Source organism: Brachyhypopomus gauderio, chromosome 20, assembly GCF_052324685.1.
Source record: "Brachyhypopomus gauderio isolate BG-103 chromosome 20, BGAUD_0.2, whole genome shotgun sequence".
Lineage (NCBI taxonomy): Eukaryota > Metazoa > Chordata > Actinopteri > Gymnotiformes > Hypopomidae > Brachyhypopomus > Brachyhypopomus gauderio.
Genome location: NC_135230.1, coordinates 3,578,906 through 3,597,959, shown reverse-complemented (window position 1 = coordinate 3,597,959; position 19,054 = coordinate 3,578,906). Strand labels below are relative to the sequence as shown.

The 19,054-nt window shown below is 47.4% G+C and overlaps 1 protein-coding gene across 7 annotated transcripts in view; it reads right to left on the bottom strand.

Annotated features, from left to right (window-relative positions):
- Positions 1 to 19,054, bottom strand: part of LOC143484147 (integrin alpha-M-like) — a 49,320-nt gene that overhangs the window by 20,287 nt on the left and 9,979 nt on the right. For 6 of the 7 annotated variants that reach the window (XM_076982709.1, XM_076982708.1, XM_076982707.1 and 3 more), the window contains 9 exons: positions 13,558 to 13,688; positions 5,785 to 5,927; positions 5,488 to 5,647; positions 5,172 to 5,316; positions 5,001 to 5,074; positions 4,296 to 4,425; positions 4,056 to 4,198; positions 3,786 to 3,932; positions 332 to 529 (listed from right to left, as the gene is read on the bottom strand). In XM_076982709.1, coding sequence (XP_076838824.1) covers positions 332 to 529; positions 3,786 to 3,932; positions 4,056 to 4,198; positions 4,296 to 4,425; positions 5,001 to 5,074; positions 5,172 to 5,316; positions 5,488 to 5,647; positions 5,785 to 5,927; positions 13,558 to 13,688 — 1,271 coding nt within the window. Of the gene's footprint in view, positions 1 to 331; positions 530 to 3,785; positions 3,933 to 4,055; positions 4,199 to 4,295; positions 4,426 to 5,000; positions 5,075 to 5,171; positions 5,317 to 5,487; positions 5,648 to 5,784; positions 5,928 to 8,397; positions 8,526 to 13,557; positions 13,689 to 19,054 lie in introns of those variants that run through there. The other variant, XM_076982713.1, reaches the window with a different exon arrangement.

The window sequence follows — 19,054 nt, the reverse complement described above, 5'->3', positions numbered from 1 at the left end:
GTCCCTCCCCTCTTGCTATGCTCTCTGGTGTTTCTGGTTTAAGTTTGTTTGATATTTATACTCCCTGTATTTCAGTCCCTCTTTGTAAGTCAATGTGTTAGTAATCCCTGGTTTATTGTATTCCTGATCTACAAGTTCTTCCTGTGATTCTATGCCTGTTTTCTGTCCCTTTTTCCTTGTTCTTGTATTGATTATATTCTCTTGTCTTTTGTTATCTGAGTTGTTAGCTGTACTGGTGTTAGGGTTTACCTGGCTGCACGTGTGTGTGTGTGTGTGTGTGTGTGTGTGTGTGTGTGTGTGTGTGTGTGTGTGTGTGTGTGTGTGTGTGTACCTGGCTGTACTGGGGTCGTATGCCATGTGTGTGGTTGCCCAGGTAGATGTACACAGCTCCTCTGCCCTCGTCCTCCAGTGGAGCTCCAACAGCTAAATCTTGTAGTTCATCTCCATTCAGATCTGCTATAGGTGCCACAGATGCCCCAAACCGTCCCTGAACACACTCGCACACCTCCAGCACCATCACCAACTGCAGCTGCACACACACAGAAAGGCCACACGGGGCACTGTGAGTCATGATCACACAGAACGCACCTGGCACTAATTTAATTGAGGTAAACCTTTTTTTAATCAAAACAGGCAAAATGGTCCTTCAAATCAATCAGTTCCAAAGTGGTCCAACACCCAGACATAGTTAACAAAGCAAAAAAATCAAAACCAAAAAGTCCCAGAATGTGGAACACGGAGGAAACGAGGAAGGAGGGAAATATTTACTGGTACTCGACCATTATAGATCATGTTAATTCACTTCCCTTCTTCTATTCTAATAATGCTTGAAAAATTCAAAAGACCAGTCTGTCCATTTCTCCATTATGTTTTCCTTTGATCTTTTCTGTATGGGAAATTAGCTTCTTTGTTTAGGGGTTAGGGTTTGGATTAGGGTTCAGGGTTGGGGTTAGGTTAGGGGTTTAGGATTAGGTTAGGGGTAGTGTTAGGGTTAGGATAAGTTTAGTGTTAGGGTTAGGGGTAGTAGCAGGAATTGGACGCTGGTGCGGGGGCTGGGCTGGTGGCGACCTGGGGCTGATGCTGATGCTGACCCTCCTCAGAGGGTGAGTGAATGTGGATGAATGTGTGTCTTTGTCCTTGTCTCTTTTTGTATAGGTGGGTGAATGTGTACGTGTTGGGGGGTGGGGGTGGTTTATACATGAGTGAATGTGTATATATTTGGGTGAATGTGTACGTATATTTGTGGGTGTACATGTGTGTAAGAGTGTATATGGGTGTGGGTGAATGTGTATGGGAGTGTATGTATGTTTGTGTGGATGTAGGTGTATATATAGGTGACGGTGTGTGTATAATGAGAATGTATATAAGGGGGTGTGTATATGTATGTAGGAGTGTATATGGGTGTGAACAAAGGTGTGTGGGTGTATATATGGGGGTGAATGTATATATGAGGTTGAGTATATGTGTGAGGACAGCTGGTTCTGGTTCTGGGGTTTGTCGTGCCCGTCCTCTCCCGTCTTGGGGTTCCCGGGCCCGGGTTGGCGCTCCGGCGTGGCGGTTGGCCCGCTCCCCTGGGCGGTTGTGGTCCGGGGCGCCTCGGGGCTCCTCGGCGGGAGGGGGGCCCTGCCGGGTGATGGGTGGTTCTCAGGTGCATGCGACACTGGGGCCTTGCTGCAGGCCTGTGATGGGGGAGGCCATCCTGGAGGGTGGCTCTGTTTCCTCTGCTTCCCCTGGGTCCATGGTTGGGAGGGTGCTGTCCGGGGTCTCCCTCTCCGAGCTGCTGGGGTGGGCATGCGGGGGTCACTGGGAAGTGCGGCCCTGGGACTCCACTGCTCCTGGAGGGGCCGCAGGTTTAGGGTTTAAGGTTTAGGGTTAGGGTTAGGGTTGAGGTTTAGGACTTAGGTTAGGGTTAAGCTTTAGGGTTAGGGTTTAGGGTTAGGGTTTAGGCAAGACTCCTCAGAACAACATTGTCAATACATTTTTCGCTTTCCATTTACATTATTACACAATATCTACAACTGGTAGGTATACTGGCTGTAATGGACTCACTGACTGATTCTAATTCACTGATAGTTTGTCTGACGGTCTGTCTGATTCACTGTTTAACTGACTATCTGATTAGTTGACTGTCTATCTAGTGCTGACTATCTAGGGTTCAACCCTGGAATTTTGAGTTGGCTCCAGGATTGGACCTCCGTCAACCACAAGAGGGCGCTGATGAGGTAATTAAGCCAAATGCATACCTGTCAAGTCTCCCGTTTTGGCCATTTAGCCCTCTTTCCCGTCGTCCTCCCGTATTAATATTTTCTCATAAATTTCCCGTATTATAATATAAGAATATTTTTAAGCATTCAAGTGCCCCTCCAAAATGAATTATGTCGCAAGCCTCGCGAGAGCCCGAGTGTCAGTTCTCGCAAGGTTAGTGCTGACAGCGGAACAACAAACACGACAAACAAATCAGAGATGGATGAATGTAACGAGAGAGAAGGCGTTTCTACCAAAAAAGTGAAAAAAGTGAAAAAGTGACTTAGTGTAAGATAGCTACAGGGTCCTGGACGTTGGTTGGGCTGGTGAAAATGCTTGCAGCAACCAGTGGAAAATTTCCCTTATTTTTTAATAAAAAACTTGACAGGTATGCAAATGAGCCTCAACTGAAGCGTTACAAGCTGCCTGTTTCATTCATAGTACTGTTCAAATGAATTGGGACTGATTCACTAAACTGTGTGTGTGTGTAGTCCTGCTGTAGAGACAGTGTGTGCTGTAGTCCCGCTGTAGAGACAGTGTGTGTGTAGTCCTGCTGTAGAGGCAGTGTGTGTGTGTAGTCCTGCTGTAGAGACAGCGTGTGTGTGTAGTCCTGCTGTAGAGACAGCGTGTGCTGTAGTCCTGCTGTAGAGGCAGTGTGTGTGTGTAGTCCTGCTGTAGAGGCAGTGTGTGTGTGTAGTCCTGCTGTAGAGACAGTGTGTGTGCTGTAGTCCTGCTGTAGAGGCAGTGTGTGTGTGTAGTCCTGCTGTAGAGACAGTGTGTGTGTAGTCCTGCTGTAGAGACAGTGTGTGTGTAGTCCTGCTGTAGAGGCAGCGTGTGTGTGTAGTCCTGCTGTAGAGGCAGCGTGTGTGTAGTCCAGCTGTAGAGACAGTGTGTGTGTAGTCCTGCTGTAGAGGCAGTGTGTGTGTGTAGTCCTGCTGTAGAGGCAGTGTGTGTGTGTAGTCCTGCTGTAGAGGCAGCGTGTGTGTGTAGTCCTGCTGTAGAGGCAGTGTGTGTGTAGTCCTGCTATAGAGGCAGCGTGTGTGTGTAGTCCTGCTGTAGAGGCAGTGTGTGTGTGTAGTCCTGCTGTAGAGGCAGTGTGTGTGTGTAGTCCTGCTGTAGAGACAGTGTGTGCGTAGTCCTGCTGTAGAGGCAGTGTGTGTGTGTAGTCCTGCTGTAGAGACAGTGTGTGCGTAGTCCTGCTGTAGAGACAGTGTGTGCGTAGTCCTGCTGTAGAGACAGTGTGTGTGTAGTCCTGCTGTAGAGGCAGTGTGTGCTGTAGTCCTGCTGTAGAGACAGTGTGTGTGTAGTCCTGCTGTAGAGGCAGTGTGTGTGTGTAGTCCTGCTGTAGAGACAGTGTGTGTGTAGTCCTGCTGTAGAGGCAGTGTGTGTGTAGTCCTGCTGTAGAGGCAGTGTGTGCGTAGTCCTGCTGTAGAGACAGTGTGTGCTGTAGTCCTGCTGTAGAGGCAGTGTGTGCTGTAGTCCTGCTGTAGAGACAGTGTGTGTAGTCCTGCTGTAGAGACAGTGTGTGTGTAGTCCTGTACCTGTTGTGTGATGCTGTAGATGTTCACCCTGCCTTCTCTCCGAGGCTGAGCCTGGTAGTACAGAGGAGCTCCAACCACGAGGAACTCCGAGTCACCGTTCCAGTCCACATCTATCAAACACAGAGAAGACCCGAAGTACGAGCCGATCTGCAGAGAGATGACGTACAGTCAGCCGGACTGAGCGTTAGACTTCTGGAGTCTGGAGTTGTACATAAAGTTGAGTAATTGAAAGGTGAAGTTTGAATATGTTGTTTGGGAAATATTACTGGCCTGTTCTCCAGTGACTCTGGTTTTGACAGCCCACGTGTCATTCTGTTTACTGAAGAGAGTCACCTGACCTCTGTGATTGGCTCTAGGAGCCCCAGAAAACAGCAAAGAAACTCCACCTCTCTGTCCAACCGCTAGAGAATAACCTAAACACAACAGTATTACAACAGAGTATGGTGTCATATCAGGGTATGGTGTCATATCAGAGTATGGTGTCATATCAGGGTATGGTGTCTAATGTACCCAGGTAGGAGTCTTCATTCAGCTCTGGGTCTGTGATTTCTATCTCTCTGGTTGCAGCTCCAGATCCCATAACTCCGTAGAGTATTCCACGCCAGTTATTAGAGCCAACCGCTCCCAAAACCAGCAGGTCCTGAAATTCACATCACACAAGTATGTGTGAAAGACATTTACTTTATGATCAAGTCTGTAGCAGTAGCTCTAGATAGCCACATCTGATCCTGTCTATATTAGTAGTAGCAGAATCTACATTTACATTTACAGCATTTAGCAGACGCTCTTATCCAGAGCAACTTACAAAGTGGAATACATCACAGAATACATCCTAGGAAATAGTACGGATAGGCCAGAATTCAAGATACCATTGAGTCAGACTACTACTAAGCTACAGGAGTCAATGTCATTACCTAGTGTTTTGGAAGTTAGATGTTTGCCAAGAAGCACAAATTAGCACTAGCTCAGTAGAAGCCACAGTAACTGTTCAGAAGTTCAGTAGTGTTTCACCCAGGGGCAACTCAGACATTTTGTAATAGTATCTACCCCCACCACTGTCTATGAATGTCTAGGCACAGACCGCACTGACTGGTAGTCACACATTTAACAGTCTAATTACACCATCCAAAAATACAAATTCCCCCAATGTGATAGAGACACAATTTTAACAGAATGGTTGATTGATTTCTCAGGCAGTTTGTGATGTTAAAGTACTTCATGGTAGGCTGCGCTGAATCCGCTTTGAGACAACTCCTTGCTCCAGCTCCTGCTAACGCCTCTCTGCTCTCCTGAACCCAGAAAAACATGGCATGATTTATTAGATTTGAATTAGGATATTCTTAAAGTTCCTAATACTTAAAAGTTGAATTAGGTTTTAAATAATACCTTCTATGATGTAGATCTTGTTTTGCAAGTTAAACAAAAGTCCCTTTAGTCCTTTATAGTTTTCAATCTTAAATGTGTTCTCTTTTTTGGGCTCTGAGGCAAGTGTGACAAGTTTGGCAAACTGGTCTTTATTCAATTCCCCAACCTGTCAATCAAAAACATCTTGACTGTATCAGGGGATCATTGTGTGGATGTGTAAAAGGTGGATGTGTGGATGTGTAAAAGGTGGATTGTGTGGATGTGGAAAGGTGGATGAACGGATGGATAGATGGATTAATGTGTGCATTACATGGTTGGTCCTCTTAAGTGAGCTCACCCCTATGATATAACGTTGAATTCTTTGATCCTCACATTTCTCTATAATTTTGTAATATTTGCCCCAGTCTGCATCACTGGGGCTCCCATCAGTAATGATGACTAGTGCTTTTGTAGCCTCAGGATTCGCCCCTGACGTCACATTATTAAATAGATATTGTCTGGAAAATAAACAGACTCCTTAATAAACCCTTATTAAAGATAATTAATGAATGACCCAGCAGTCTATGTTCTAGGTTTCACATTTACACAGTCTGACCAAACAACTTCTACATTAAGAGAAACTTGGGTTGCTCACAGTGCATGGTCGATAGCATGGTGTGTGTTTGTGATATCCTTCATATGTTCCTCATCATGAAGATTTTTTTTAGCTGTACCATCCTCGTAATCTTTAAATGTGAAAACTGTCCGGGTAAATAGAGAAAACTGGGCTGCAGCAAACTAAATGCAAACAGAAGACATTTGGATTCATCAAACATGCAGCCAAATTCAGAAACACAACACTCCACATACAACATCACTTTGTTTATAGTAGTATAATATGATTGTACAATTTACTTTATAGTTGTACTTATTAATCTAACATCACTTTATTAGATATATCTAAATTATAGTTGTACTTATTAATATAACATCACTTTATTAGATACATCTGCTTTATAGTTGTACTTATTAATATAACATCACTTTATTATATATATCTACATTATAGTTGTACTTATTAATATAACATCACTTTATTAGATATATCTACATTATAGTTGTACTTATTAATATAACATCACTTTATTAGATATATCTAAATTATAGTTGTACTTATTAATATAACATCACTTTATTAGATACATCTGCTTTATAGTTGTACTTATTAATATAACATCACTTTATTAGATATATCTACATTATAGTTGTACTTATTAATATAACATCACTTTATTAGATACATCTGCTTTATAGTTGTACTTATTAATATAACATCACTTTATTAGATATATCTACATTATAGTTGTACTTATTAATATAACATCACTTTATTAGATACATCTGCTTTATAGTTGTACTTATTAATATATTTGTCACGTTGAGGACCCCGGCCCCTCCCTTTTGGGCGTGTGTCAACGTTGTCTACGTGCTTTGTCTGGGTCTGTGGATATTCGTGGTTAGGGTTTTGCATTGTGATTAATAAGTCTCACCTGTGAATCGTCTCGTGATCACGTGGGGCTAATGTGGTTTGTCTATTTAATGTGCGCTCGCGCAGTGTCCTGTGCTCGTCGTTGTCTAAGTCTACACGTTGTGTGTGTGTGCTTGCTCCGTGTTGCTCGTGCGCGATTGCGCAATACCTGTCAATTAAAGTTACGTTTGCTCCGCAACCCGAGGATTCTGTGTCTCGCCCTTGGCTGCGCCCGAACGTCACAGAACGACGAGCCGTCTGAGACACCAAGAGGAGATGCCAGGCTACGCCACCCAGCCTAAGAAGGCACTTCGCCCCAGCAAGTGGCACCACCGCTCATCCTCCTCTCCCCCGCGCCGCAGAACTCCGCCAACTCTGGCGCAGCTGATGAAGGACCCTGAGTGTTCGTACCTGCTGTGCGCGGCACGGGAAACCTCCATACCAGAGTTGGCGGAGGAGTACCGCCGGACAGCGGCGCGGGTGTGGGAGGAGAAGCACCCCACTCCTTCCCGGGAAGGCTCGCCCATACGGGTGAGCGTCCCGGAGCTCTTTGAGGCTTCGCCACCAGAGGGCGAGCTCGGAGAGGAGGAGAACCCACCGACACGGGAAGAGCTGATGTCGGACCCGGTGTGCGCCCTCCAGCTGGTCACAGCCCAGAAGATGGAGGAGAGAGACCCCGAGCTGGCGGAGATCTTCCGCCAGGGCGCGGTTCGGATTTGGAGGGAGCGACACTCCCCTCCATCCCGCGCTCTCTCGCCTCCGGAGAAGGGTCCCAGCGTGATCGGCGTCACGGAGTCGACCCCGGAGACGGAATTCGGGGAGGAAGACTCCGAGGAGGAGTCCGAGGGGGAGGAGGATTACCCTCCATCCATTTACTCCGCTCCCACCGTGGACTATGTTGGGGAGGGGGAGGAGGAAGAGGAGTACCCTCCCTCCGTCTACGAGGACACCACCGTAGACTACGGTGAAGAGGAGGAGGAGTCAGGGTCGGAGGAGGAGGACTACCTACCTCCGCCTGTGGGTCTCTCTCCCACGGTGCAGGAGGAGGAGGAGGAGCGGGACCAGTACCCTCCTTCGGAGGATGACAGGTCCACTGTGGACTACGGGGCGGAGGACTATTCCCTGTCCATGGGTTCAGGGGTGTATGAGAGCGACCCCTATACGGAGGACGAGGAGGAGAGCCTTCCCTCCTCCGTGGGAACTGTAAAAGGGAGGTGCACTCCTGGGAAGACCGCGTCCTCCGGACCTTCCAGGGCCAGCCCCATGGACTATTCCCGGGGTGAGAGCCCGGCTGAGTCCATGGAAGGGGTCCTGGAGGGCGAGGAGGAGCTCTCTCGCGCTGCGCCTGGCAAGCCCGCCAGCCACGCTGCACCTGACGCGTCCGCCCGCCGCGCTGCACCTAACGCGTCCGCCCGCCGCGCTGCGCCCAGCGGAGGGTTCGCAGCGAAGGCAGGAGGGGGATTGCCCAACGCAGCACCAGCAGCACCGGATCTCTCTCCCCTACTCGCTCTCCTCCTGGCGCGCAGCCTGGCGCCCATGTCGTGTGTGTGTGTTCCAGTGTTTGTTAGTCTTCCCGTGTGTGTGCCTAACCCGTTTTTCCCTCTTGTGCCACTATGTGTAAGCGTGCCTGTGTGTGTGTTTGTGAATGTTCCGTTTGGTGTGTCTAACGTCTTTTCCCCCGTCTTCCCAGGGAGGGTGTGCTAGGCGATTCGTAGCGGACGCTTCGCCAAGGGCAGTCACCTCCCAGACGCAGGACTGAGCGCGTCGGATCCGCCCTTCGTCGTGGGTTCGGGGCACTCGGTCCTGTTGGCACCCCGGGACGGGTAGTGCCCTTGGAGGGGGCGTCTGTCACGTTGAGGACCCCGGCCCCTCCCTTTTGGGCGTGTGTCAACGTTGTCTACGTGCTTTGTCTGCGTCTGTGGATATTCGTGGTTAGGGTTTTGTATTGTGATTAATAAGTCTCACCTGTGAATCGTCTTGTGATCACGTGGGGCTAATGTGGTTTGTCTATTTAATGTGCGCTCGCACAGTGTCCTGTGCTCGTCGTTGTCTAAGTCTACACGTTGTGTGTGTGCTTGCTCCGTGTTGCTCGTGCGCGATTGCGCAATACCTGTCAATTAAAGTTACGTTTGCTCCGCAACCCGAGGATTCTGTGTCTCGTCCTTGGCTGCGTCCGAACGTCACAATAACATCACTTTATTAGATACATCTGCTTTATAGTTGTACTTATTAATATAACATCACTTTATTAGATATATCTACATTATAGTTGTATTTATTAATATAACACTCCTTTTTCAAAGAGTTACTTAGACGTTGTCTAAATGTTGGTAAATTGTCTTTTGTTGTGCCATGTCTCCTGAGGCCTTTTCATGAATATCCTTTTTGAAACAAGGCATATGACATCTGGGAATTTGTGTATCTGTGTTCATATTTTATGCTGTACAGCTTCAACTGTATAGCACTTATGACCACAGTGCTGGGTTACCTCTACCAATTTACTGTAGAATGTACAGACGTCTATCAGGAACAACTACAGAGTAGATGTAATAAACTATAAAAATAATAATAATGTGATCACTAATGATTGTTAGTAGTAAAATTTATAACAATGTCTGACAAACACTAAATGCTCGGCACAATTTCAGGATTGCAAATTAGTAAGAATTAGTCCATTATTGTATTTACTTCACATGGTTTTCTGTGCGCAGGTTCATCCATTTAATGTCATTTGTCAAAGTTGTGTTGCTGGTTCTTAGTTATGTTAAGGTAAGTTAAGGTATTTAATGTGTGTTGCTGATTCTTAGTTATGTTAAGGTAAGTTAAGGTATTTAATGTGTGTAGCTGGTTCTTAGTTATGTTAAGGTATTTAATGTGTGTTGATGCTTCTTAGTTATGTTAAGGTAAGTTAAGGTATTTAATGTGTGTTGCTGATTCTTAGTTATGTTAAGGTAAATTAAGGTATTTAATGTGTGTAGCTGGTTCTTAGTTATGTTAAGGTATTTAATGTGTGTTGATGCTTCTTAGTTATGTTAAGGTAAGTTAAGGTATTTAATGTGTGTTGCTGATTCTTAGTTATGTTAAGGTAAATTAAGGTATTTAATGTGTGTAGCTGGTTCTTAGTTATGTTAAGGTATTTAATGTGTGTTGATGCTTCTTAGTTATGTTAAGGTAAGTTAAGGTATTTAATGTGTGTTGCTGGTTCTTAGTTATAGTTAAAGTATTTAATGTGTGTTGATGCTTCTTAGTTATGTTAAGGTATTTAATGTGTGTTGATGGTTCTTAGTTATGTTAAGGTAAGTTAAGGTATTTAATGTGTGTAGCTGGTTCTTAGTTATAGTTAAGGTAAATTAAGGTATTTAATGTGTGTAGCTGGTTCTTAGTTATGTTAAGGTATTTAATGTGTGTTGCTGGTTCTTAGTTATGTTAAGGTAAGTTAAGGTATTTAATGTGTGTTGCTGGTTCTTTGTTATGTTAAGGTAAGTTAAGGTATTTAATGTGTGTTGTTGGTTCTTAGTTATAGTTAAGGTATTTAATGTGTGTTGCTGGTTCTTAGTTATGTTAAGGTAAGTTAAGGTATGTAATGTGACGGGCAGGGTGAGCAACTCAAAAAGGAAGCGATCACGCCAAGTCTCAGGGAAAGAGGATGGTTTAATAGTAAGTGTGCAAACCAAAAGCCCGTGCATGGTTCCAAATGAAGGAAATAATAACCAGCAGTTAACTGGTACAAAGACAAGACGTATATAGACGAACAAACGACCCTCAGGTGAGACGGATCACGGGTCCCGCCCACCTGAGGGACGAACATCACGTGACCAAAAACAGGACCGCTGCCGCTGTAACCGGGGGCGACCGGTAGGGGGCCCCCCCACAACGTGACAGACCCCCCCAACAAAGCCGCACTCCCCTCTGGATGTGCGGCTTACAGCGGCAGCACACAAAACACAACAAAGGGGCGGGAGGGCGGAGACAAGACAGGGACCCGTTCCCTGCCGTCCTGAGCTGAAACACAAAACACATAAGCTCCTCGTCACAGGACGCAGACAAGGCAGGGACCCGTTCCCTGCAGTCATGGAGCTGAAACATAAAAACACATACAGGTTAGCTCGCCTCCTGGGCGGGACCCTGGACCGACCGGGCCGTCAACAAGACGATAACCACGCCCCGGTCGGTCACAGGGCCCTCGCGCCCTAACCGGCCTTAGGCCGCTTAAGCCCCACTGCTGTGTGCGGACCAGGAGCACATGGCCCAACACACGTCACAGGTGTGGATGTGTGCAGGCCGCAACACTGGGGTGCGGCCACGGCTTCCACCAACCACCTCGCGAACCTACCTCCTCGCTCGGAGCTGACCCCTGCCCTTTCGCTAGGGGTCACCCCAGACTCCTGGGGAGTGAACCCCTCCCCGGGGCCCCTCATCTCAAGGTGGACTTCTCCACCCAACCCAGGAGCGCCAGAGACCAGGGCCCTGGCAATCCGCAACAGGGACACGCTGGTCACCCCGAGTTCGAAGGAGAGGGTCTCCTCCTGGAGACCCCACTAGGTCCGGGAGTACCGCAGTCCACCACCAGGAGCGACCTGCAACACATCACACACACACAGACAACACATAACACAAAACGCGCACTGCTCCGACCACTAACCCCCCTTTTACACAGGGGGGAAGGGACCCCTTCTTGGCATGAGGAGACACCCTGTCCTCACACCCCAGGCATCCTCCGCCTACAAAGGGGTACAGGGGCTCCTCTTTGCTCAGGGGTCCCTCCCAACCGGTCAGGTCTTCTGATGGAGCAGTGCCTTCTGAGCCACATGTCGTGGCTCAGGAACCCCATAGCTCCCCCCAAAAACATATTTAGGGGGAGCCCCTCCGGGGAACAACAAAACAAAAAACACAGACACAACATTTAACATATACGCACCCAAGGTGCCCTCCGTGCCACATCCAGTGGCATGGGACCTCTAATGGGCCCCTCCCCACACACAGTGAAGAGGGGTGCAAGAGAGGAATTACATAAAACAAAGCACGCTACACTCTAGGACAAAAACGAACACGCAAAGACAGAACACAAACAAACGGACAGGACCCACCGATGCGCGCGCTCTGCGGAGCGTGACGCGCCCACTCCAGCTCTCTCTCTCACCGTTTTCACCACGGGATCCGTAGATCTTTGGAGAGAGAGAGCTATGCGCGAGCGGCTTGCGCGCCACGCCCACAGCGACGCGTCCCTCTGGCTCGCAGTCGCTCACCCCCGTCACCGCGGGATATCGGGTGAGCGAGGCGAAAGGAGCAGAGATGTGTCTCACGCGTTCTAGCGCGCGGCACGCACCGGTGGACCCGACTACATACACACACGAACACCACCAGCGAAACACACACACCACGGCACACTCACACACTCGCTCACGTCCGCGTCGTTATTAAAACAAAACACTACAACGTACATACACACACACACACACATACAGATGATAACGGACAACGGACGTGCGCAATGTGAGGCACCGGTAGTTTCGCTGGGCGAGAGCGGAGTCTACCGGTCCCCAGCTCTAGTCACCGCCGTGTGACTTACGGGTTTAAACACAAACATTTAAACACGGCGGGACGAGTGGGGACAGACTCAACACTCTCTCAGACAATACACGACAAACACATAGCACGTAGACAAACACTTACCACGAGACATGACCACGAACGAAGGAGAAAGCAAAGGAGACTGGCGGCTTCCGAAGGGTGGCTGATTATTCTGTGACGGGCAGGGTGAGCAACTCAAAAAGGAAGCGATCACGCCAAGTCTCAGGGAAAGAGGATGGTTTAATAGTAAGTGTGCAAACCAAAAGCCCGTGCATGGTTCCAAATGAAGGAAATAATAACCAGCAGTCAACTGGTACAAAGACAAGACGTATATAGACGAACAAACGACCCTCAGGTGAGACGGATCACGGGTCCCGCCCACCTGAGGGACGAACATCACGTGACCAAAAACAGGACCGCTGCCGCTGTAACCGGGGGCGACCGGTACGGGGCCCCCCCACAACGTGACATTTAATGTGTGTTGCTGGTTCTTAGTTATGTTAATGTAAGTTAAGGTATTTAATGTGTGTTGATGGTTCTTAGTTATGTTAAGGCAAGTTAAGGTATTTAATGTGTGTTGCTGGTTCTTAGTTATAGTTAAGGTAAGTTAAGGTATTTAATGTGTGTTGCTGGTTCTTAGTTATGTTAATGTAAGTTAAGGTATTTAATGTGTGTAGATGGTTCTTAGTTATGTTAAGGCAAGTTAAGGTATTTAATGTGTGTTGCTGGTTCTTAGTTATAGTTAAGGTAAGTTAAGGTATTTAATGTGTGTTGCTGGTTCTTAGTTATAGTTAAGGTAAGTTAAGGTATTTAATGTGTGTTGATGGTTCTTAGTTATGTTAAGGCTGGTTAAGATATTTAATGTGTGTTGTTGGTTCTTAGTTATAGTTAAGGTATTTAATGTGTATTGCTGGTTCTTAGTTATGTTAAGGTAAGTTAAGGTATTTAATGTGTGTTGCTGGTTCTTAGTTGTAGTTAAGGTAAGTTAAGGTATTTAATGTGTGTTTATGTGCTTGTTGCTCATCTTTGTTTGTGTCCACTGTGTGTATTACGTGTTATTTGGTACATGCGCTGCTCTTTGCATTAAATAAAAGTGTTTAAAGAGCATTCTCACATCTCGACATCCTGCCTCCCCCTCACATTACAAAATCACAGTTTACAGAGGAAAAATCAATATTTATTGAAAAACAAATGCATTAGTGTTTTAAAGATTTACCATTATTATCTGATCATTGTGATAAGGAACAATCAATTAGAAATAAATTACCATTATCAAGAATATCTGAAAATAAATGCAATTTAGTAGTAAATTTTTCAGAGTGTGTTGACCTGAATGGATGAATTTTTATGGTTTGTCATGACATCCGATATAAACTCCTTATTTGCCTTGAAGTCTTCACTCGTCATACTACTGGAACCATCAAACAGGAAGACGAGGTTCATCACCCCTTTTTTGCACTCTGCAAACAAATGATTGGAAATTAGATCAGATTACTAGTTATAACTGGACTGTATATATGTTGCTTTAGACATAGGTAAACATTTCAAACCTCTAAACACAATATTCATCATTCACACAGAAAGCACTTAAATGATCTGGGGATACTATCATATGCAGCAGCTTTCTGAAGTAGGCTAACACATTAGACCAATTCTACAAGCTGAGTTTATATCAAATTACATGTCAAAATATAATGATATCACTGAAATGTCCCACTGAGTTTACACCACTGATATGTCCCACTTGTAAAGACAACTCCAGAGTTGTCACGCCTGCCTCCACAGGAAGGAGCTTTGTATGTGTCTCAGCGTCAAGTACAAAGAATTAAAAAAAGATTTGAAGAGACTGGAGATGTTTTTGACAAGCCCAGGTCCAGCAGACCTCACAAGACAACTGCTCGGGAGGAACGTTTGTTGGTTAGAAAATCCAAAGCCAGTCCCTCTTCCACTGCAGCAGAGCTCCACCAGGCCTGGTCACCTCAAGTCCCTGTCAAATAGAACAGTTTGTAGGATTCTGTCTCGAAATGGCCTCCATGGTCGAATCAGTGCCCAGAAGCCAGCACTAAACAAAAGGCAGGTAAAAAACCGTGTGGCATTTGCCAAGGCCCACAGCCTGCTAAACGGATGGACACTGGAAAAGTGGCAGAAGGTGGATTTCTCAGATGAATCTTCAGTTGAATTGCACCACAGCCGCCACAAATACTGCAGGAGATCCAAGATTCACCCAGATAACAGTCAAGTTTGGTGGTGGAAAGATCATGTTCTGGGGTTACATTCAGTATGGGGGTGTGCAAAACATTTGCAAGGTGGAAGGCAATATCAATAGCCTAAAATATCAAGAAGTATTAGCTACATCTTACATTCCCAGACATAAAAGGGGTCAAATTTTGCAGCAGGATGGTGCTCCATCTCATACATCCATCTCTACATCAAAGTTCCTCAAGGCGAAGAAGATGAAGGTGCTCCAGACATGAACATCATTGAGCATGTTTGGGGTAGAATGAAAGAGGAAGCTTGGAAGACAAAACCAAAGAATTTTGATGAACTCTGGGAGGCATGTAAGACTGCTGTCACGTAGGGCTAAGCCCCCCCTCTTTCCTAGCTGTCACTCCGGTGTCTCTGTCCCTCGAATCTGTTGTTCCCCGATCCTTGATCCTGCCCAGCTTGTCAGTTGCCCTGGTTTCCCCTGTGTCTGGTTTAGTCCCATGTATATATAGTCACTGTATTTCCCATGTCGGTATCGTTTTTTTTGTTTTCTATGCTTCGTTGTTCCCCCCGCAATCTTCATTTGTTCCTGCTTGGTCTGTGAGTCCTCCTTGTTGTTATTCGTCATGTCTGTTTATTTCTCCTGTTCGGACTGTCTACCTTGTGGTATTATGTGTTATTAGAGGCTCCGCCCACAAGCAAGGGTTGATGGGGGGCAGGTGTGCTGAGGCGGGTTAAGCTCGGCGTTGTTCAATAAAGTTGGCCTCGTTTTAAAAAGCTACCCAAGTTGTCGCTAGAGTCATTGACCCACAGTTATATTGAAAACCCAGAATATACGACATACCCGTACATAACTGTGACACTTAAAGACGTAAACATGTAGACTCCAACAACGACGAGCACAGGACACTGCGCGAACGCACATTAAATAGACAAAACACATAAACCCCACGTGATGACGAGATGAGCCACAGGTGAGACGGATCAGCACAAGACGTAACCGGAGACACAGAGATCCACAGACGCAGACGCGTAGACGCAGACAACGTAAACACACGCCCAAAAGGGAGGGTTTGGGGACCGCAACGTGACAGACTTCCCCACCAAGGGCACTACCCGTCCCGGGGTGCCAACAGGACCAAGTGCACCGAACCCACATCGATGGGCGGATCCGAAGCGCTCAGTCCTGCTTCTGGGAGATGACTGCCCTCGGTGGAGAGTCCGCCACGACCAGCCTAGAACACCCTCCCTGGGAAGACCGGGGAAAACACGTTAGACATACACACAGGCACGTTAACAAAAACAAACAGGAACATTAACGAACAGAGGTACGAAAGGGAAAAGGGGATTGGGAACAAACACCGGGAGAGACACAATCACAGGGACATTTACACAAACAAACGGAGCCAGGCTCCACGCCTGTAGGAGAGCTGTCAGGAAGGGAAACCCTCCTGGAGCTGCCGACGCTGCCGTAGGCGGTCCTGCTCCTGCCCTTGCCGCATACCCTCCGTTGGGTGTGGTGTGGCTGGCAGATGTGCTGGATGCAGCGCGCTCGGTGGACGCCTTCGCCGCCCTCTCGCTAGGCGCACGGCCAGTCTCTCTGGCAGCCCCTGTGGGGCGCGCCGCAAAGTGGGTCTGAGGACGCTCACTCTCCTCTCTCCTCGACCCCTCTTGGGAAACTCCACCTCCTCCTGGCGCTCGCCCTACGGACCTGGCAGTAGAAGCATCTTCCTCGGCCTCCATCTCCTCCTCACTGCCCAGGCTCCAGCTCATGGGCTCCTCCAGGCTCTCACCCCTGGAGCAGTTCATGGCACTTCCCTCAGAGTGCTCGGGGGGATACGCCTTCCTCTGGTTTCCTCCTCCCCCTCACGTTCTTGGCAGAGCACTCCGAGTAGAGCGAGCTCCCTTCCTCCTCATCCTCAGTAAGAAGCTCGCTGAAGGAAGACCGGAAGAGGAAGGTGGAGGAAGAAGACCGTCCACCTTCACTCGGCTTTCACCGAGTACACGGAAGGTGGACGTTCTTCTTCCTCCTCACCCTCACCGTAGTACTCGGTGGGGGCGGAGCATACGGAGGGAGGATGGTCTTCCTCTTCGCCCTCACCGTAGTACTCGGTGGGGGTGGAGCATATGGAGGGTGGATAGTCTTCCTCTTCTTTCCCTTCATCCTCACCGTAGTCTATGGTGGGGGCGGAACAAACCAAGGGAGCCTGATCTTCATCCTCCTCACCCTCTTCTTTCTCCTCGCCCTCACCATAGTACTCGGTGGGTGCGGAGCATACAGAGGGGGGAATAGTCCTCAGTCTCCTCTTCCTCCTCGCCCTCTTATTCCTCCCCCTCTAACTCGCTCTCAGGGGTCTTCTCCATGGAGCAGAGTTCAAGGGAGCCGACCCTCAGGGACGAGAGGTCTCGGGAAGGAGAGGGGTGTCTGTCCTTCCAGATCCGCACCGCGGACTCACGGTAATAGTCCGCTCTCTCCGCGCTGGATGCTTCCCAAGCTTGCCGCAACATGAGCGCGCATACAGGGTCCTGTTCCATCAGCTCGGGGCATACTCGGGCTCCGCGGTGCTGGGCAGGGGAAGAGGCGTGGTGGTGCCTGCTGGGTCTCTTCCCCTTCTTTGCCCGGGTGGCATAGCCTGGCATCTTGACAGCTCGTCGTTCTGTGACGGTGAGTGCGGCTGGAAGGACGAGGCACGAATCCACTCTGGCTGTCCACTGACGCACGTTTATTAATACCAGCGCGGATGCGCACGTTTAACTGTGACACTTAAAGATGTAAACTCCAACAATGACGAGCACAGGACACTGAGCGAACACACATTAAATAGACAAACTGCATAAACCCCACGTGATGACGAGACGAGCCGCAGCTGAGACGGATCAGCACAAGATGTAACCGCACCCACAGAGATCCACAGACGCAGATGAGTAGATGCAGACAATGTAAACACACGCCCAAAAGGGAGGGTTCGGGGAACGCAACGTGACATATTCTACAAGTTCTCACATCAAAACTACAAGTGCAACTTTTAGTTTACAAGTTCTCAAATAAAAAATACAAGTGCAACTTTTAGTTTACAGGCAGTCCCACCAGGATTTCGCGGGCCTTTTTTGTGATTGTTGCGGGCTAAAATGTTTGATGTTGCGGGTGTTTTTCAAAAAAATTGCGATGGAAGTTGCGGCTTTTTTGTGAGTACATTACAATAGGGAGTAAATGTTGTATGGTTTCCTCTATTTAGTAGTCCATTTTAATTATCTATTTACCTATTTATTCAAGGTTGGCAACTTTTCAAGATCGCTTGGAGTGAGATTTGAACCTGGAGGGCGTGGCGAACATTAATTGTTGACGGGGGGGGGGGGGGGGGGGGGGGGTTAGCGAACATAAGTTGTTACCGGGCGGCCTGTAAAATGGACACAAATTAAGTATTATATCGAGATCGATCGCCAGTGGTTGGCGTCAGAGCGAACTAGTAACTCATAGATATGGATCAGAGATGAATAAACTTTATCTCTGACTTTAAACTTTATCTCAGTTTAAAGTTTAAACTTTATCTCAGACCCTCGCCGCTTGCGTGCGCTGCAGTGACTTCGCGGGCTACTGTTGCATTGTGGGGAATGTAGTGTTTATGCGTGCAAAACACCATCGGGCGGCTGTGGCCTGCGGGCCGGTTCTAATAGTAATTAAATATCATCCAGGGGGCCATAGATAATCAATTCGCGGGTCGGATCTGGACAGTTTATCCCCGCTTTCATGTAGTGTACCGGGATACTGCTTTTCCCGATCTTTTTGCCGTTATTTTCGTCGCTCATGCTGCTTTCAGTCTGCTCCTCTTGAATGTATATACGGAAGTAAGGCGGGAGTTTGTCGACGTCACATCAAGACGACATCAGTGATTGGTCAAATTTGCGGGAAAGTTGCGGTGATTGGCTGAAGTTGCAACACCGCCCTGAATTCGCGGTGTTTGCTTGAAGTTGCGTTGAAGTTGCAAATCGCAACATCGCAACTTTCTGGAGGGTCTGTACAGGTTCTCAAATTAAAAATACAAGTGCAACTTTTAGTTTACAAGTTCTCAAATTTAAAATACACGTACAAATTTTGTTTTACAAGTTCTCAAATCGGGTCCTTCACGCTCTCAAGATTTGCTACAGATTTATCTCTTACTCCCTACTTAAGGAAGACAGCTGCAGGGTCTCACTGCTAAGTGGTTTTGTTGTGCTCGCGCAGTAAGCCTCTTTTTATCAGCAACATTTGTCCAGTGCATCATCACCACGTTTTCTCTCTCGCTGTCATTTGAGTGTTGTCACTCCTGCGGCGCTGGACATGCGTTGTCTGTCCAGAGTTTGGTTAGTTATTTTGGGAAGGGTTTTATGTTACTCACCACTACTTCCCCTGTCTAGGGTTAGGGTTATCTTAATCCTCAGTTCGTTTTCCCCGCATTGAGTATTCCGCAATGTTTTGTTTTCTCCCCGATTTTTTCCCCGTGCCTCGTTTCATGGTGGTTTATTGGTTCAGTGCTTTTCCCACGGTCCTTTTGGCAGAGGTCTTAATTCTTTGATTTTTGTGGTTAAGCATTTGGGTTTCTCTAATCATAAAAATCCTCGCGGCAAAATCACGTCTGAATAT